General features: G+C 33.6%; 1 protein-coding gene across 1 annotated transcript; it reads right to left on the reverse strand.

Annotated features, from left to right (window-relative positions):
• Positions 1 to 7166: 7166 nt before the first annotated feature.
• On the reverse strand, positions 7167 to 16570 carry LOC132723093 (uncharacterized). Its single transcript, XM_060707758.1, has 5 exons — positions 15819 to 16570; positions 15041 to 15170; positions 13850 to 14051; positions 11508 to 11735; positions 7167 to 10703 (listed from the first exon to the last, which is right to left on the reverse strand). The coding sequence occupies exons 1-5, from the start codon at positions 16563 to 16565 to the stop codon at positions 10562 to 10564; spliced, it is 1449 nt and encodes a 482-aa protein (XP_060563741.1). The 5' UTR covers positions 16566 to 16570; the 3' UTR covers positions 7167 to 10561.
• Positions 16571 to 21895: the final 5325 nt, after the last annotated feature.

Below are 21895 nucleotides of genomic sequence, written 5' to 3' on the forward strand. Positions count from 1 at the left end.
ACAGTTGACCCAAATATTGATCCTGATCCTAAAATTGTTCCTTATTCTGATCCAACATTACTTTTGTATGTGTTTTGTTATTTATCGATTTCGATATAGGGCTGTTTCTGTGCAAATCAGCATGTTTATATATTTCTTTTACATGTTTGTAAACCATTTATGATTAGCAAAATACATCAATTTTATCAGTTTTATAAAAAAAAAATGAAAATAAAATCAGGATAATTTGATCCGGATCTATTGTAAGTGAACACGGGGCCTGTGGTCTTATTAGACAGTTCCTGAAAGTAACCTACATATTCTATTCCCGATAAAAATTTAATTGAATTAAAGTACCACTACTGGCAAGGACTTTATTTAGTTTAAGTCTGTACTTCTGGTCATCAAGTTTGTCAAAATATAAATTATCTCGCTCCTATCATAATCACTGTTCCAAAGAGGGTGTTTGAAATTTTAGAAAAAATACGATCATAGAAAAATTATGACAACCGTTAAAATAATCACCAGCTAAAAGTCATCCTTTAACTACCTAGTTAAATTGGCGTTTTACCTACTAGGATAAATCGAATGCTCGCCGTGTTTCACTTGTGGTTTAACCGTGCGTATCAAAAGACCGCCTTTTTCAATTTATCACCGATGATAAACCGTTCGCTTTAGTAGTTTTGAATAAATTTATGTTCAAAATTATTCTATTACATTATACTTTCATAGTTTGTTAAATTGTCGGGATGTAAGAAGCCTTTCAACACATCTCCCAACTACATGCATAATAATTTACTTTACAAATTATAGTCGATTTTGTAGAGTACTTATTCTAATATATTTGTAAAAAGAATTTTAGTATAGAAACTAGTGAAGGATTGAAGGGTCATGAAGAAATATTTATTTTAAATTATTTCTATCGGTGATAAATAAATCGGCAAAAAAAAATGAAAATGATGGTTATTTTGTTTTCCATTCTCTATAATCTAAAACATGCTATCGAGGTAGGACCAAGCCCTAGACACTCGGGTCCCTCCCATACTACCCAGATATCTTTCAACCCCTAAAACACAATGTAATCCTTACAAAAAAACACGCGTCAGTACAAATTATACAATTCTTATAAAATATATTACTAATAGTATAAACTATACTACTCCAAGTTTGCCAAGCACCAAGAGTATTTTTGTACCATGTCAAATATTAGATTTATTTCTAATCTAATATATGATGTAGTGATTTATAAACATCATTAAGGAATTTGTTACCAATTTTAATGTGTTTTCATGTTGATTTGTTTTGATTGAAATGAAATTGTGTTTTAGACGGATATGGTGGAATTTGTGAAAAACTCATTTTTGCCCCCAAAAATCTTTCCAAATAACTGATTTTGCTTTAATAGCGAGTGACCCAGTGTTGTCTATGACAGCTTGACACCGTCGTTGCATACCCCCTATCAGGTTTCTTAGTACGGCTAGTGGAATGGTATTCCATTCGTCGACAAGGGCGGCATCAAACTCCTGGGTGCTTCTTGGCTGGACCTGACGGGCTGAAATACGGACCTGTATCTCATTCCACAAATGCTCAATGAGATTAAGATCCTGGGATCGGGCCGGCCAGTCCAAACGAATAATACCTTGTCTTTCCAAGTACTTTAGGACGACATTGACTGTATGGGGACGGGCATTATCATCCATCAAAATAAACACATTACCAATTTCACCAGCATACAACCTTACCTGGGTGTTGAGCCTCAGAAGTCACCCTTGTTCTGCCACCACCATGTCGTCTAACAGATGTACCATGCTGTTGGAACCTCGCCCAGGCTCGGTTGATAACCGTATGGTCCACACCAAACACCTCACCAACCTCACGATGTCGAGCCCCCTGCTCCACCATACTACCTGCCTGCCACAATGCTGCTTCTGATAAATGCCTTCTTACATTTGCATTCGCCATTATTCAATCTTAAATGTTCAATATTTCAATGGAAAATGAAGAATGAACACCCTACATGTGTCGGTACGTGATAAAGACTATCAAAATACATGGTCACCTTGTTTGCACTACTTGCACGTGGAAATGGCCTGTCATTCAAGGTTATGTATACACAGGGTACACTCTCGATGCATTACTACACGATTTACAATGTTAATATCATAACATTATAATTATGTTATAGAATGCATGATGCTATGTGGTCGCAAACTTTGAGAAGTATACCATGTACCGTAAACTATGTCATCAGTAGCTTTTGACTAATCTCACTGCCAATTAATAATAATAATAACAATAACAATAATAAATAAGACATGTATTTTTTTGTCTTTTTTATTAGTTATGCATATATAAACAAAATGTGTTTTACTTTTCATAAAATGCCGCGATGGAAAAGAACATCAAGTTGCCGCAATTTAAAAAAAAAGTGTGTATCATTTTGCAAGTCATACAATTTTTATCCCAGCATTTTTTTTATCAAAGCACTCAACCCCCTACGTTCTAGCAAGGGGTCTGGCTTTGATGGCCAGCCAAATGCATATTTGGTTATTTGGATGATGATAATTAACTTTTATCCACTAGTAATTTGTATTTTTTGTCGCAACAACACTGAATGTTTAGTTTAGGTCATATGCTTAACTGCTGGAGAAAGACGTCACGTGCCCCTCTTTCAATAATTTCAGGCACGAACGGGTACCTAATAGAACGTACCATCGACGTTATGTAAGCCAGCTTGTGCTCTAGCGGGATTCGAACTCACACTTGCGGTGAAGAGCAAATAGTTTGTTATCAAAGCCTTTATCCACTCGCTGAAAGCACTGCCCGGAGAATTAATAGAAATTTTTCCCTTGTCCGTCCCCGTTGATGTTTTGTTTTGACGTCAAAATGACCAGAAATACATGTACAAATTATGTCCAAATCGCGGTGCTGGGGGCTTTCACTATCAGTCCCTGTATGATAAGGCTTTTACTAGGGGTACAGCAATCGATATTATCTAAATGTCCTTAAATTGAATACTTAAAATAAATAATTATAACTATTGGATTATACTAAGTGAAACGCTATAACTTTTATATGACGTTATACAACAGACTTTCCGTTTGTACATTTAAATTCTTCTACCCTTATCAAAAAGGACCATACTTCAGTGGAATCAATGTTAAAGTTGCAGACCTTGGAAAGTAACCTCCAATTATGTACTTAAAGACATTGTGTAATTATAGTGAATATTTTTAGTGGTCGAAGAGATATGTTGCACAAGAAGTTGCACCGAAAACTTATATCCAAGTACATATAATTACTCCAGCGTCCGGTTGAGTCAGATAGTCCTTTTATATGGCTATGGGAAAAAAAACAGTCAAAGGTAGGACAAATAATCCAATTGAACTATACAAGCAAACGACATATAAACTATTTTGGCACTTAGTAATACCTACAAAGTTTTCAACGTGCCGAGCCTAAGGGAAGCTTTACATAAAGCACACAAGTAGAATGAGGTAGGGACCTAAGCTGCGTTTCATAGAAAGTCCTAAGTGTATCAATATTCAATAGTTCTAGGACATAAGACTAACTTTAGGACGAATTTTAGACGGTAACCATTTTTAACCTTAGTTAAAGACTTCGACTGTCATTAAATTAATCCACTTGTGAAGAGTTAAGAAACACAATGACAACTGATGTTTCTATCTGCAATGCGTTAATCTTCATCAGAAATTGAAGGTGTCATTACATTGGAGTCTAAGTAAAGATATTTTCGTTGAAATGAAAAATTGTCTCAGGAAATTTCTAGGAAAAGCAAGCCTAGACTTTCAGAGCAAAATCTTGATAAATGTGTATCTGCATGTGCAACAATACAATATGCTTTGTAGAAAAAAAATGAAGTGTGCCAATACATTTTTGCAATTTTTATCCAAAAGGGAGACGACTTGAAAATAATATTTAGTTCTCTCTTGCAGTGCCCTCCCTTTCACTGCATTGTATCGGAAACTTATATTTCTGGTGTAATTCTATGGAGACTATGTCAGAGATGTAGATAACATGTTAAAATATTGGTAACTTTCCATGCCTTTCACTAAGAAAAACATAGCAGAACATATCCACTGAGCCAGTTTTTTCATCATATGCATAGTTTTGTAACAAAAGTTAATAAGTAGTTCTCTATCATTTATTTAAATGGGAACTGTAATTATTTTACCTGCAGCCATAGACAAATGCATAAGCTTTCAGAAAATGTATTATTTTATTGATTTTGATATCTGGTTAATAATTCTTTTTGCTACAAGTTTTAAGTTAAGCAAACAGGCGTGATATTTTAACTGGCTAGGAAGTTACCTATCACTGTTATCTTTGTCTCCGAGTGCATGTTAACATTTTACCTGTGTGACGTTATGTACCCGACGCATAATATACTCCCCAACAGATAAAGAAAATGTTGACCTTTGATAATTCTATATCCTCTTTTTTTCTAATTACTGATAAGGGAAGGAACTCCTGATTATAATAAAAAAAAACACATATCTATTATAGATATAGATATTTTATTTGTTCGTAGGTTACACATAACTAATTTATATTATAAAAATACATACCGGTATAACTAAATTAAAGAGAAACAAGAGGGCCATGATGGCCCAAGAGGGCCATGAGGTCGCTCACCTGTATATAGGCCCCCGGAGCGGGGCCAGTTTAAACCCCAAAGCTTTTATTTGAACAAACTTGGAAAACACCCATTAGAAGATGTTTCATGATGTTAAGTTTTTACTACACACATATAATGAAAAAACATATAATGAAAAACAATGACCTCCTTGTTCTCCCCCCACCCCCGGCAGGGCCAATTTTAACCCAAGGGTTTTTATTTGAACAAAGTTTGTAGACACTCACTAGAAGATGTTTCATGCTTAATATCTAATCCCTAGCTATTTGGGTTTTTTCAAAGAAGATTTTTTAAGTTTTTGATATACACATATAAGGAAAATCAATGACCCCCGGGGCGGGGCCAATTTTGACCCCAGGGCTTTTATTTGAACAAACTTGGTAGACACCCATTAGAACATGTTTCATGCTAAATATCTTAGCTCTAGCTCTTTGGGTTCTTTAAAAGAAGATTTTTTAAGTTTTTACTATATGCATTTAGGGAAAATCAATGACCCCCTCGGGCTGGGCCAATTTTGACCCCAGGGCTTTTATTTGAACAAACTTGGTAGACACTCACTAGAAGATGTTTCATGCCAAATATCTAAGCTCTAGCTCTTTGGATTTTTTTAAAAGAAGATATTTAAAGATTTTTCTTTTGGTTGCCATGGCAACCAGAGTTCTGCATGGAATTAAATTCTTTGAACAATTTTTAAAGGTGACCACCAAAGGAACATTCCTGTGAAGTTTGGATGAAATGGACTAAGTGGTTTATGAGGAGATGTCATTTAAAGTAAAAGTTTACGGCCGGACGCCGGACGAAAAGCGATCACAAAAGCTCACCCTGTCACTTTGTGACAGGTGAGCTAAAAAGATATAATACTTAGATTCCTAGATCTACATAAAATAAAGTGAATGTTGGTGATGCACAGGTTTTTAATTTGTGATAAAGATAATAATGGTAAAAACATTATAAAATCATGCTATTTTAAGGTTAAACAACCCACCCTACCCCCCCCCCCCCCACCCCAAAACAAGAGGGCCATGATGGCCCTGAGGTCGCTCACCTGTATTTAGGCCCCCGGAGCGGGGCTAGTGTAAAGCCCAGGGCTTTTATTTGAACAAACTTGGGTGACACTCATTAGAAGATGTTTCATAATGTTAAGTTTTTACTACACACAGATAATGAAAAACAATGACCCCCCCCCCTTTGGCAGGGCCAATTTTAACCCAAGGGCTTTTATTTGAACAAACTTGGTAGACACCCACAAAAAGATGTTTCCTGCAATCTAACCTCTAGCTCATTGGGTTTTTTAAAAGAAGATTTTTTAAGTTTTTACTATACACATATAAGGAAAATCAATGACCCCCGGGGCCGGGCCAATTTTGACCCCAGGGCTTTTATTTGAACAAACTTGGTAGACACTTATTAGAAGATGTTTCATGCTAAATATCTTAGCTCTAGCTCTATGGGTTCTTTAAAAGAAGATTTTTTAAGTTTTTACTATATGCATATAGGGAAAATCAATGACCCCCTGGGGCGGGCCAATTTTGACCCCAGGGCTTTTATTTGAACAAACTTGTTAGACACTCATTAGAAGATGTTTCATGCTAAATATCTTAGCTCTAGCTCTATGGGTTCTTTAAAAGAAGATTTTTTAAGTTTTTACTATATGCATATAGGGATAATCAATGACCCCCTGGGGCGGGGCCAATTTTGACCCCAGGGCTTTTATTTGAACAAACTTGGTAGACACTTATTAGAAGATGTTTCATGCTAAATATCTTAGCTCTAGCTTATTGGGTTCTTTAAAAGAAGATTTTTTAAGTTTTTACTATATGCATATAGGGAAAATCAATGACCCCCGGGGCGGGGCCAATTTTGACCCAAGGGCTTTTTATTTGAACAAACTTGGTAGACACTTACTAGATGATGTTTCATGCTAAATATCTTAGCTCTAGCTCCATTGGTTCTTTAAAAGAAGAATTTTTAAGTTTTTACTATATGTATATAGGGAAAATCAATGACCCCCTGGGGCGGGGCCAATTTTGACCCCAGGGCTTTTATTTGAACAAACTTGGTAGACACTTACTAGATGATGTTTCGTGCTAAATATCTTAGCTCTAGCTCCATTGGTTCTTTAAAAGAAGAATTTTTAAGTTTTTACTATATGTATATAGGGAAAATCAATGACCCCCTGGGGCGGGGCCAATTTTGACCCCAGGGCTTTTATTTGAACAAACTTGGTAGACACTTACTAGAAGATGTTTCATGCCAAATATCTAAGCTCTAGCTCTTTGGGTTTTTTAAAAGAGGATATTTCAAGTTTTTTCTTTCGGTTGCCATGGCAACCAGAGTTCTGCATGGAATTAAATTCTTTGAACAATTTTCAAAGGTGACCACCAAAGGAACATTCCTGTGAAGTTTGGATGAAATTGGCTTAGTGGTTTATGAGGAGATGTCATTTTAAGTAAAAGTTTACGGACGGACGCCGGACGAAAAGCGATCACAAAAGCTCACCCTGTCACTTTGTGACAGGTGAGCTAAAAAACTACAGAACAAAAGTATTTCATGTTGTTTATATAAAACAACATTATCTTTTTCAGCTGCCGAAAGTGTTTGGCTCACTCACACTGCTTTAGCCAAACTCCCCATAGCAGTTTCTTCCCCTGACCAGAATTTACTTCCTCTGATTAGGACAGAAGTCATCACAGAGCCACATATATTTTTTTTGCTTTTAATTTCAAATTTTAATAGCTTACTGACCTTCACCGCAGTATTACCTTAAATTGCCCATTATTGGTCCATACCTTCATATCTGTACTAAAATACTTATAATTATTAATACCTGTACAAATAAGTCCATAACCTGATGAAATTGTGTAATATTTAGATCAGCTCTGCTTTAAATTGATATTGAAACAATCTATTTGAAAATCAACTAGGCATTCTGACATCAAAATACAAGAGCTGTCAGTTGGACAGCGTAGTGATTGTTCTAGCTGGTTCAGATTTATTGAGAAAAACACAGTAAGTTTGATTGCAGGAATGATGAGAGGGGCAAACAACTACCATTACCAAATACTTAAAAACATCACCGAGCATAAAAACAGACAAAACATGTAAAAGATAAAAACAATAATTGCTAAAACAATTAAAGCAGCATGCCTCCAGATAATCCCTTCTTTGATAACTGAGTATGTATTTAAAAGTACAATATTGTGAAGGGAACAAAGCAAGTAATTTACACACTGCAAACAGCACTTACAATCTACCAACAGGATGTCAAAATATGCACAAACAGCCCTTACTGCATTAGTCACGCAGTAGAAATATGTTGATAAATACATTCTATTGCAAAATCAGTCATTAATGATAATCGCAGATAAAATGTAAATTATTACTTGAATCTGTTAACTTTTCTTAAAACCTTACCACATTCTTCTTGAAATATTTGACTTATTTGAAGGTATGCAGCTTTAAACATTAACATACAAATATATTTTCAAACATATTAAAAACTATTTATTAAAACTTGTAAAAATACATGTAATTTTCATCAAACTACTTTATCATAGCCCTTATTATAAAGATATATGGCAAAGTAAAAGATAAAAATGAAAGTGCAAATGGCTCTAATAACAGAACCTTTTACAACATACATACTCCTCTAAGTAACAAAATTTACTTCAGCAGTGCCCATAATTATGGTTATAATAAGATATATAAACTATATAACCCAACCAATGGATTGCAGGTTCCAGCCTGCTCAGGGTCACAAACATATGACATCAATGCTAGTTAGTTCAATAAAGACAAAGTAGTTAAAATTAAGGTTTCACCTAAAACAACATTTCTGATGAAAATATGTTAGGTCGATATACTTCCAAATTTACCATAATCTTCATACAATAATTGTTTTATTATAATTTATGACAAATTGAAATTTTTCATTTGGTTAATTTTCAAAGTTGTACATTTCCTTTTTCAAGCAAACAAGCCTTAAATAAGTAAACAGAAAGTGCAGACTTAACAATAAAACAAAATTAATATAAATATATCTTAACATTGATAAAATATAAGGAAAATATATATGCCAATATTTGGTAAGAAATATTATTCATAAAGTAATAAAACTAACAAATATATTGTACTAATTCCACTTTATTTTAAGAGGGCCCACCATGATAATGTTATTACAAGTTTTGGCAAAAACACTTTTGTGCATAAACTTTAGTGTTATATTTATATAAACAATCATGTATATTTGGTCATATCAAGTCAAGAATGCAGTTAATTTACAGATATACTATGCTCATTCTTAATTAAGTAAAATATTTTAATCACGAATAGTTATTGAAATTTATGAAATTGTTACTGAATATGTCTAATTTGAAAAAAAGAAAGAGTTGGCTATGTATAGGAAGCTGCGTTCCCTATTACAGGACAAGTAGTTGGTCTTTTCTTGAAAAAACTGCCAGTTTGTTTAATGACACTATGTCTTCATATTGTGGTCAAATTTAGTGTGGTGGATTTTAAACATAATGTATCTACTTTGTGACAGTGTGAAGTCAAAACATGTTTTATTATATATGTACAAAAGGACTATATGTAGCAATTATCAATATTTTCAAATAAAAAAATTTGAGCAGAGTATATCTTTAAGAAAAAATAGATATTTAAGTACATTTCCGAATAAGAAGAGACAGAAAAAAATCCCAAAAAACAAGCTAACAAAAAAACAAACTCAAAAGCCAAACAAGGGGAAAAAACTTCTACTGGTCTACATAAATTGTAGTCTATGCTTCTCTCCCTTTACATAAGAGGAGGAAAAATTGTATGACATTCTAAATAACCGAAAAAAATCAGTAACAATAAACATAAAAATAAAACCGTAACAAAAACTAGATAAATAGCAAGTTCGCTTATTTGATATTTAAGATCAAGTTTTTATTTCACTTTTGAACATCTGCTGTAAAATTTTACCTAATGACTTTGCCAGATACTGAAATAGTATGTCTAGTTTTCACTGGAAGAAATATAATTTAATCTTAACACTGAAAACACACAAATATTCTTGTGTTTACCTGCTGGGGGTAGAGCTGTCATATAGAGATGATATCGTTGATATTTTTCTGTCCATCAATAATCAATACACATTTTAAAAAATTGATTATTTTGAAACATTATTTAAATGTCTATAAATTATGAAAATTCACTACAAATCATAAACAAAAGCAGGTGGCCATGTCTAACACTAAGCTGTTACACATTTTGGTGTATCGCCAATATTTGTCGTCCGATATTGGTATATCGTCAAAATGCTTTGCACTGAATCAATCAATGACAGCTCTAGCTTGTGGCGACTTAATCTACCCATGCCAGACCATAGCAGACTTAGATCCGCAAACCCCTGCCATCTGAATATGGTCTGTTTGCTATTCAGCCAGTACATATTTTGAATATTTTTTCTATAAACAAGGAATGGTTTTATCTAGTTGGAATGATGGACATGTCAATTTGACATTTCTAGAACAGTCAGGGTTCATTCTTTCTTTCCTGTAAGTGTATAAGTCAACAAGTTAAGGTAGTCTTACTGTAATGCTTTCCCGCCAAAAAATTCTAAAACTGGCCAATGTCGTAATAAATCGGTCTTTTCCGGAACGTTATTTTTCACAATTTTCGGTATTCAATAAATCTAAACCATTTATAACCCGAATTTAGTACATATTAATTAGTAATGAGTGATTGTTAAAAAATCTAATACCAAAGATTTCTAGAAAAAAACATTCCGGAAATAAAAGATTTTGCTACGATATTGGCCAATATTAGAACATTTTGGTGGAAAAGCATTGCCATTACAATATGACTACCTTAAAGCGACCTAACACCTCACAATCTGTTACTCTCTTTGGTCACCGGTCAACTTCGGTCATCGGTCAACTGTCATCGGTTGTTAAAACTGTTAAGATTTACACCCTGGGAGGCCAGCACCCCGAGCACTTTGTCCAAAACTTCTTCCACTGTACCCCCAGCATCTATTTCTATTAAAGATGGGGATGTCATTCTTCTGTAACTGTCACACAATCTACAATATCAATAAATGATACATGAATATCAAAAATTACTCTTTTTTTGTCTTGTAGAAGTTACGTTGTTTTTTTGTCATACACAAATCATAATTCATTTGTTTACGCTACAGAAACTTTTACTTTTCACATACATTTTGTATCTGTTTTTACTATACAAATTTCAATCACCTTATATTTGTTTACAATACAGAAATTTATTTATATATTTGTTTATGTCGGAGAAATTATTTTATTTTGTTTTCACTTTAATAGAAATTTAGAAATTTCCATTTGCATTCACTTCAGACATTGCATATCTTTGTTTAACAGTGATATGCTAGAATTATTGTTCTTAAAGTGATTCCACTGGAGTCTAAAACATACAACTCTTATCGTATATACATTAACTGGAGGAAAATGAGTAAAGGATGATAAGATACATTCTGATGTACCTCTGAAATCGTTTTTTTTTTTAATGAGATTCTATGCCTGATTTGAGTTAAAAGTTTTAATTGCTTTTTGAGAACATTAAGAGCCAATGTTTGTTTTTTGGGGAAACAATATCTCCCTACCTCACTATTGGCTTAAAATGCTATTTACTTGCTATAAATATAACTTAAAATGTGCTCGTTTTATGTCTACACATGTACATAATAAACAGCTGCGGTATATATATATATAAATGCATTTAAGTGACGTGTTTGTAATCATACTATTAAATATTATAACTGCTTTATTTTAACAGAATAGAGCACTATTCATTCCTTGCACAATATCTGACACAAACATGGTAGCCATGTCTGAATAATCATACTTCATACCGTTGTCTGAATAGTTGATCATTATCAAGACTTATTTCTTCAAATGTTGCTGTTATACCACGTCCAGTAAGTCTTTGTTTCCTCACGTCCTCGGACACGGTCAAGAATAGAACGAGGGTCGGCTTCAACAGGTCAGTTGGCCACTGATACACGGAATGACCAGCCGCTGGCATGTCCTGGCTGCTAGATTCATTGGCTATTCCATACGCTGCAGTACTGTGCCAAAATCTGTATGAAAAAAAAAAATCTGGATTGGAACATGAGCTGTCAGTAGGACAGCACGCTTGACTTTTCTTAGTGCTTGATTGATACCAGTAATGTAAAATTTTCTAAGTTAACAAAAGGGCCAAATATTTTTTTCTTTCAAATCCATGTTACACTTTTAGGCCTTGGCTAGATTCATTGGCTATTCCATAAGCTGCAGTACTGTGCCAAAATCTGTATGAAAAAAAAAATCTGGATTGGAACAAGAGCTGTCAGTAGGACAGCACACTTGACTTTTCTTAGGTCTTGATAGTTAAATGGCCTTGATACCAGTAATGTAAAATTTTCTAAATTAACAAAAGGGCCAAATATTTGTTTTCTTTCAAATCCATGTTACACTTTTAGGCCTTGGTGAAGAGTCCTATTATGGTCACAAAGAAGTGTACAAAATTTCAACTTGTTCCAAAGCAAGATGTCAATGAAATATGAAAATATCTGAGGTGGTACGCAAACTTTAATGTAAATTTTAAGTTGAAAAAGGGGCATTATTTTGTCAAAAAGCTTGATAGAGTTACCTTCTCCTGTCTACAGGTTGGGGTCATGATGGTGAACATGTGTGCAAAGTTTGAAAGCCATATGTCATTGAACTTTTGAGGTGCTACAAAAACTTTAAAATAAGTGGTACGCTGATGCTCTGGTGAATAGGATAGCTCTACTTATTCTTATTGAATAGTCGAGCTAAAAAGTATTCTGGATTGGAAAAACATGGCTACTGTATATGCTACCCCTGGTAATAATTGGCAAATATCATTACAGAAGAATCAAATTAAAAGTATTAAGAAATTGCCTTATTTTACCTGCCTGCATAACAACATTACTGATAAAGCCAATAAAGAATGTTGTTTATAACCATGAACTATTTATCTTCATGAAATTTCTTCATAAAATGAATATTAAGTAAAGCCAGGCTTACAAATATCTTATTTTCTCTTCCTATAACCAATGACTGTTTGGGTGGGAGAGTTAGAAAATGAATTTTTTCTATACAAAACATTAAATTTACTAAGTATTAAGTTTAAAGAAATTCGCTTAAGTACTTTTGAAACTGTGCTCCGGACAAAATTGGGACGGCAAAATAGATGCACAGACGGAGACCATTTTACTATCCCCATCCATCTTTGGTGAGGGGATAAAAACATACAGGGAGAGGGGACAGCACTTAGGTAGGTAACAGGATAGGAAACAAAATATTTTATGTTAGGCATACAGAATTTTTTCTTGAGAGAAGAACAGATCCATATTCATATTGTACAAAACTTATATACATATATAATAAAATAAATAATAATTATGTACACTGAAACAATAATTTTGTTTTGATTTCTTGTAAAATGGACACTATCATCTGGCAACTTTTCAGCTTTTTATGAAGGAGAAAGCAGACTTCCTGAAATACGTCGGTCCGACGGACATGTCCGATAAATTTTGATCAGGTCCGACGAGTTTTTATTCCGGATCGGTCCGACTGTCCGGCTTTTATCCACATGTATACAAAATGGCGTCGCTAAAGGTGCCAAACCTTGGAAAAATAAAAATCTATGTCAGAGGAACAGGCAGAACAGCAGTAAAAGGATAAAAAGAATAGACCTGAGACAAAATTTAATGAAAATTAGAAGCAAGACAGTGAATCGTTGGTGTACGATAGGGAGGAGATGAAAATGCGCTGTAAGGAATGTGCCGATTTTTACGGCGAAAAAAATCAAAAACAAAAAGTTTCTTAGAAATACAAACACAAGTTATTCTTTGATTTTGATCAATTTTATTTGGTCCGACAGATTTCGTTTCGGTCCGACAGATTTTCATGGTTTGTCAGACCGAATGTCTGACAGTTTTTTTCAACTTTCGGGAAGTCTGAGAAAGACCTCATGTCTTTAAACTACATGTATATTTCAGGCAAGGGTGACAAGAGTGACTTGAGTTGTGTGCTCTAAGTCATTTAGATAGCACATTTTATGAAAGACTCCAACTTTCCTGGCAGGGTTTGAAGACAATGAGAGAAAAGTAATTTGAACTTGGCCACCATAAACACTTTGCCATAGACTCCCTTGTATCATTTAAAATAAAATAATAAACCTAACCTGTCCATTATAACAGGTCTGGTTTTACACTCCTGGATGATCTCATGAGCCACAATATAATTGCCCAGGCTGTAATATGCCCTTCTCACAATCTCTGGGTATTTATCAAAGAAAGCCCTCAGATGTGTTATTTGAGGTGGTGGGGTAAAATATCGAGCAGCACCCATCTTCTTCTCAAGCAGTTCTGTCAGTGTAGTTTTCCCTTTAAATAACAACAAAATCAACAGTTTGAGTTACATGTAACAAATGTTACCACTTTATTATAAAAGATTTCTTTGATGTATATCGAAGTTTCTGAAATAAAAAGCATCCATATGGGGGATGTTGCGGTCATTTTTAAGCCTAAGGGTATGATTAAAATATCAATTAAATATTCTCTAGACAATACATAATATCATCAATAACTGTACAGGAACTCCAGTGAGGCCCAAAAGGCTATTAAAGACAAAAAATCAACTGGGGCACTTAACACAGAGAGATACGGCTAAAGATAATTATGAAAATATACAAAGAAATAAATTGAAAATCTATTTTTTGTGCCATTCTTAGCCAGAGTTCAGTGACAAGCATACAATTTGGATTATATTTGACAATTAAAATATTATTCCTGAAAGATGGATTGACAGAATGATCTAAAATTTTGCACACAAGTTATTAGACTATACGTACATCAAATGGAACATTAATTCCATAAATTATTACAAGTCCCATCATGTGCCTTTCATTACATTTATAGTAAAACCTCTCAGCTTTATTGGGTAAGGATAGAATGTTTCAATGACTTTTGAATCTCCTTCCTGATAATTAGAAATGTTGTCACATGGTTGTGACCTAGGACAGGCTCAAACACAGTACTCCCTTAGTTGAGAGACAGAAGACACAACTCTCCTTTGAACAGACATGTCCAGCCTCCTTTTTTGGAACTGTCCATTATCAATTTTAGGGATATCAAGATGAGAATATAGTATTAAAAAACAGTCAGCTAATAGTAAAGCACCTGGTCAGGCTGGAATGATGTGCAGGTTGCCATGGCTTTATACTGATGGCAAAGGCTGATCACTTTCTGTTCCAGCAAGTAAAGAGTAAAAAACTGTCAAAACAGAAATTTTAAATTTTAGCATTTCACACTGTCAAAAAAAAATTCTGTAATTTCTTATTTATATCATTTGACATTATAAACAAGAAATGTACCAGTAGCGTCCATGCCTTCTACAACTATAAACGGATGATCAAGAGTTTCTTCGCATGATTTCCCTGTTCCTACTGTCACATATTTGCCAGAAATATCCAACAATTCTTTGACTTCCATGACATCTGCAAGCTATATAAATGTATGTATTAATGATACATGTAACACTGTCACCTGTACCAAATTTTTGTGAGCGGATACTGTTAGATACAGAGGTGTTAGGAAAGGGGAAGGTGCATTTCATGATTATAACAATGATAGTCAAATGATTTATTTTTAAAATTTGCTAGGATAACAAGGGCACATTATGTCAACTGTCGTCAAAAACCCTTTAACAGAGTTATGGACTGGTCAAGATTTCCAATCTGCAGACCCTTTAGTTTGGTGCTTGGGGTCTTGTTCTTGCACAAACTTTGAACACGATTGATTTATTTTCCCAATTGCATTTTCTTCTTTTTTTATATATAATTATCATTGCAATTTTTAATAAGAAAAATTAGAAACAAGTATAAACAGTTTTCTTCCTTTAAAATCATGTTTTGAATTGACAACAGTTTAATTCAATTGAAGCTGTGTTAAAATGAAGACCTCTAGACCTTGTTCATCTTATTAATACTGAACTACAAGTTTTAAAAAAAGACTCCAAAGAGAGACCCTCATGTCTACATCCCCCATTTATAAAATAAGGGGTTAACATTTGATTATTGTGAGACAAACAATAAGACCACTTGCAAGTTACACATTTAAAATGTAAGAAAACTACAGAACAGAAATCTAAACCTTTTCCAAAACAGCAAGACACTCGCCATAACTATGGAACACTGGACTTATGTCTGAAATTGAAAATATAGGAGAGGCTTTTATATCACATTCCCCTGTGTTTTTAATTCTAGGCTGATTTATCATGTCCAATTCAATCACACTATCTTCACTGTTACCATCATCACTGACAAGTGTCATTTTAAAGGTGTTCTGTGGATTTGAACACTCAACTATTTCATAGGCTATAAAGTTTTTGTTTTCCCTGAGAAACTCGAGCAATTGAGAATGGAAATATGTACGGTGTTCAGGGTTTGTGCAGCAACAGAAAACGCCTCTACTAGCATGACCTTGAAGCCGCTCTCGTGTGAACATTTCATCAAATAGAACAGCATGGGACATTACGGATGATTTCCAAACATCTTTTTGTCTATATGCTAGGTGAGACTTGATAGCAGAGTTGATATAACACACACTAGGAATAGAGTCAGCCGACTCACTTTTAGCAAACAATAGGTACTTTGCGATATTTTCTTTCAAAATTTTAGATTCATTTTTCGAAATTCTACTTTCACTTTCGTTTTGGGCTAGTTTCTTTCGCTTGAAATAAATAGGCACATCTGGGCCAGCTATATAAATATAACTCCAAGGATTATAAGCACTAGAGGACATCGTTTGTGTATATTTTTCAAATTTTATATGGAAATATCTTAAGATTTTCCCATTTTCAACTAACGATGAAATTCGCGCGCGACAAGCTGCAAACATTTAAACGGTGTTTGTGAAATAAACAGTTTGTCCGTAACATTTGAAAAAAGACGCCTAAATTATTGCTATCATAGGTTGGACATGACTAAATGATATTTAAGCTATATAATTATCTAAAATAACAAAGAGACAAAGCTAGTCTTCTTGGTAAAAGTTTTAAATAAGGTTCTCACTCAATGTAGGATATTCAAAAAGTTTATAATTAATAAACTTGCTAGAGTTGTTGAAAAAAGCATATTATCAACGACCAAACATTTTTAAACTAGAAAATATTATGTGTACGAAAAACAAATCTGAATTTCTCAAATTGTGTAAATTTGTTAAATGTATTATTCAAAAGATAAGAAAATTAACTATTCAGAAAATACTGTGTTATTTATTAAAATTAGTTCTAAATTTTTTAAAATTATTATTTTAAGTTTTTTTTGTCACCTTTTTTGAGCCTCGTTGATATACATTTTTTTGAAAATTTCCCCATATTTGCATGTATAACATCAGATTTAGAGAAATAAAGATTATGTTATGTTATGTTATGTTAATATTACTAAGTGTTTGAAAAATTGAAAGTGTTTTGTGTTTAATCATTTTATGTCATTATGACTGATAACTGTATTGATTGTGGATATATTGCGCGCGACAGACAGGAGATACATGTACCTGTGTTAGATGGCAGCATCTCTATAATTAATCTTACTTAAAAACTGTTAAATGGAAACACTTAGTGTGCTTTTGGTCAACAATTCTTTTTTCTTAACATACAATAACATAGTAAGATTTGAACACACATAAGGTTTTTCTTTTCCATGATTTTTGTAAATAAAAAAAAGTTTAGTTTTTTTCTCAAAAACTTCTATCGTAGAGAGGTTAAGGTTGAAGACAGACGTCACCTTATTTTCGCGACGGTAAAAACAGTAAACTATGCACGTGTTGCTTGTTTGTTATTATTGATAGTTTTTATATAACATAAATAATAAAAGATATCATCGTTTTGTTTTGTTTTTGTTTTTTTGTGATTTTTTTTATTTATTTCTTGATAAGTGTTTATATTTTAAAGAAAAATAATGAATAAATAAATAAATGAATAAAAAAGGGGCCGGGTTGACCAGAAATAACATAGGTTTGGGGCCGGGTTGACCAATTTGGTGCCGGGCTGACTTGAGGCCGGGTTGACTTGGGGTCGGGTTGACTTGCACCTATTCGTGCAATATTATATTTATATATTATCAGGATGAGAGATATGGTGCTTATAATTATGCTTATTTGGAAGGCATTTTATTCCCCCAGAAACGAATATATTTTCCTTCTTTAGAAAGGTCAAACATAAGTTTAATATCGTTTAAAAATAGTTTTCGAAAACATGTATGCTAAATGTTTATCAGCTGAAGAAAGAAGCACTGATTATAATTTTTCATAGAAGCAGCGTCTTTCAAATAGAAATTTTATTTGAAAGACCCTGATAGAAGTAACAAAATAGTAGTATTTTGATTTCCATGCAAAATCATTATAGCTGTACCAACTGCTAAAAACAACTAAAGCCAAAAGCTTGTTCACCTGAAAATCAAATGAGTAACTGTTTTTGAAAAATATAAGATGATATCATTGAGAAATAAAAACAAAAATTCTTTGGCACAATGGACTTACGAAAACAAAAGAAGATGATAACTATTTATGTAAGTAGTGAACTTTACAATGTGTATACAGCAACAAATCATCACGTATGCGAGTGATTCATATTTGTATCAAAACGCTATAAACATTTGCAAGTTTTCAATCCAAACAGTGAAAAATTGTTGATTTCCATCATCGTGAATTGACCGAAAAAGAAGCGAGTTTCTAAAACAAGAGTTCAATCCATTTTTGTATTTGATTGTACATCGTGTAAAGAATAGATATAATTATGTCAGTTTTTAGCTTCAGTATGAATCATTGAAAAGTCACATATACCTTTTGTTATTTTGAAGTAGACTAACTCTCAATTTTGATAATACAATATTGCCCCCTCCCACCAAATAAATAAATAAATAAATAAATAAATAAATAAAAAAAATAAAAAATAAAAACATCCCAAATCAGACCCCATTAAATTCAAATCGATGCAAGAATTCAAATTTTCATATGAACTATATCTGTTTCGTATACATTTGTATGTAGGCATTTGTTTCTATTATTATTATTATAAAATATTATTATTATATACTAAATGTGACTTGTATTGGAATTTTGATATTTTAATAATAGTTTTCTTAACTGTATACCATACTTTTCTTATATATTTTAAAACATGTATTTGTTTTTTCCAATAATGTATTTGACTTGACTTGTAAACAATGTATTTGACTTGACTTGTTCATTAAACAATGAAGATATATTGTTGAATAATTTGATATCAAGCTTGCAACCAATTAGTACAATCATACTCATGTAAATTTACATGTAACTTTTTTGGTTTCATAGGTATGCCAAAGAAGCTAGTAATAGAAAGAGCATCGAAACACGAAGCTATCAAGAGAAAGGGAAAGCGACAGAAATATCATATTCAGATGCTCGTTCATTGGTTACTTTTTTCCGGGGTTTCATATTGTGATACAGGGAACGTGTTATTATGTTTGACTATGATAAAAAAGAGAAAGAACATCAAAACACTCGGCAATCTGATTAATACTCGGGGGCTATGCCCCCTCGTACAAATAGCCTCATGTTTCGATGCTCTTTCTATTACATAATTCACAAGCCATAAAATGAGTTATAGAAATATTCACCATCTATGACATGGAGTGCGAGTTTGTATGCCAATAAAAGCTATACATTTTTTAAATGAATAATTTTAAAACGTATTAGAAATTGAATTTAAAGTGAATGCAATTAAACAGAAGGAATGGTAGTAAAAAAAGAAGGTAATAAATACGGTTGCACAGAGGTGACATTTGTGCGTTTTTATCTATCTCGTGTGTACAAGATACTATGTCCTGTGCACCACCTTATGATCTCGTGCGAACGACTTAGTAACTCGTGACCACGACATATAGTATCTCGTACGCACCACTTAATCATCTAAATGCGCACGACTAAGTAACTCGCCTCAACGACATAGTATCTCGTGCGCACGAGATAAATAATAACACACACATGTCACCTCTGTGCCACAGTAATTTCGGACACACAGAGTCTTTGCTAAATTATTGATATTTTAAATACTTTTACTGTCATATAATTTATTTATCTAACAGTGGATCGTTTCCAAATACTATAAAATTTTATGAAAATGCATTTAGAAAAGCATTAAGATCTTTATTCTCAGTAACGAGATCATGACCCAGTAACAAAATACCAGCGACAATTATGTCACCTTAATGCAATAAATTTAATGGTAAACTCCTATTAAATTTAGAAGGCTTTAACAAGTTATCTTGACGAAATGTGTTAAATTTATGCTGAAATGTTCTTTTTAACAAACCGGGCTTTAAAATGGCTTTGAACTGTGCTCTGGTGAATTCTTTGTGGCTTACTGCACGGTGATAGGGCGATTTACACAACTTTTCCGCGCAACGTCAAAATATCATCTTTCTGACCGAGACACCGTATATTTCTGGACAAAATATTAATGGCGGGATAAACAAATTCCAGGTAATAGCTTACAAAATATCTTACTGCTGGACATTGCAAGATTATTCCAATTGTTTAAGTATTCCATCGAATTTTTGAGACAATTTATTGTTAATCTAGCACAATACAATTCACACAAAAACACATACTTCGAATAAATAGTGTTTACAAAAGATCGTGTGTACCTCAAGATGACTCGTACTTGTCACAAAAACATGAGTTATAACGACGATGTCTTTGTTGTATGACCTAACGAGCTCGTATATTTATTATGGTTAACCCTAAGTTTAAGTTCCATACAAAATTGTGTGTTTCTATCGTAAATTTCAGGGAATTTATGTTGCAAAAAAGGCCTACTGACCCGAATATGGAGCACCGTACAACACTGAATTCAAACACCAAATTCTTTTTCCGTTAGACCGATAAATACTGGCACCGTCTTCTTTTGAATTATACAATCTTCTTACAAGTATGTTTTATTTGATGAAACATTGTTTACTTGCTGTTATGTTATGTCATACGTTATGTTATGGAAAATTTCTGAAGGTCTGATCTGTGTTAATACTACCAGTTAGATAGGTGCAATGGTATCTATATATAGATAAGGATGTCTTTCCTTTTCGAACTTATTCAAACTGATAAACCCCACATGGAAAAATTGAAGTTCTTGGCAGACTATAAGAATCTTACACTGGCTGCCGGTACAGTCCGGAATATCTAGCTCGAGGGTAACTGTTTACGGCGGTAACGAGGCTCTGCCGAGTTTCCGCTAAACAGTTACCCGAGATTTTTTCTTGCATATAACATATCAATTATTTTCAGAACAGAAATTATGAAAACTGATATTCTCATTGCGCACTCTTTTCTTATAGTAGCGTATGTACTTACAACTTCATTCATAACGGTAAAATGACGTCATCCAAAGACGCAATTCATTCATAAAAGGCGCGCGTCAATGACGTCATATAAAGCACGCGACTTGTCTTACATGGGGGTGTAAGATAGAGTTTTCTAGCACTGGTGTAAACGGTAGATTATAAGAATCTTACACCGGCTGCCGGTACAGACCGGAATATCTAGCTCGAGGGTAAGTGTTTACAGCGGTAACGAGGCTCTGCCGAGTTTCCGCTAAACAGTTACCCGAGAGCTAGATATTCCAGTCTGTACCAACAGCCGGTGTTTGATTCTTTTTCTTGCATATTACATGTCAATTATTTTCGGAACAGAATTTATGAAAACTGATATTCTCATTACGCACTTTTTTCTTATAGTAGCGTATGAACATACAACTTCATTCATAACGGAAAAATGACGTCATCATAAGAACACGATTCATTCATAAAAGGCGCGCGTCAATGACGTCATTTACAGCACGAGACTTGTCTTACATGGGGGGTGTAAGACAGAGTTTTCTAGCACCGGTGTAAACGGTAGATAATCCTGTCTGGGATGCAAAAAAATCCTGTCTGATATGAAGGATTATCTAATCTTACGACATCGAGAAACAAAAGGAATGAAATATTTGTTAATGGGAATTTCTTATTGCATACTAATTTGATAAAGATGCAAAAGTCATAACACACATTTTCATGGTGAAGTTTTTGCGGGAACCCGGGCAATATTTCCATAATCTCTTCAGTCATGGTCTCCAATGTGCTATTTTTAAACAATCAATTGCGAAAGTTTGACTTCATACTCTTTTTCTTGTGGTGCGTTAAGCATATCGG

This window comes from Ruditapes philippinarum, unplaced genomic scaffold (genome assembly GCF_026571515.1).
Source record: "Ruditapes philippinarum isolate M1 unplaced genomic scaffold, ASM2657151v2 ctg91_1_1_1_1, whole genome shotgun sequence".
Classification (NCBI taxonomy): Eukaryota; Metazoa; Mollusca; class Bivalvia; order Venerida; family Veneridae; genus Ruditapes; species Ruditapes philippinarum.

Bases quoted from the DNA above. Each gene is read 5' to 3' on its own strand.
- LOC132723093 (XM_060707758.1), bottom strand. From the start codon at position 16,565: ATGTTTGCAGCTTGTCGCGCGCGAATTTCATCGTTAGTTGAAAATGGG. The intron at 15,171-15,818 runs GTTTAGATTTCT...ACATTTATATAG, and splicing joins GTCTTGCTGTTTTGGAAAAG to CTTGCAGATGTCATGGAAGT. The intron at 10,704-11,507 runs GTATGAAGTATG...TTGATATTGTAG, and splicing joins GATCAACTATTCAGACAACG to ATTGTGTGACAGTTACAGAA.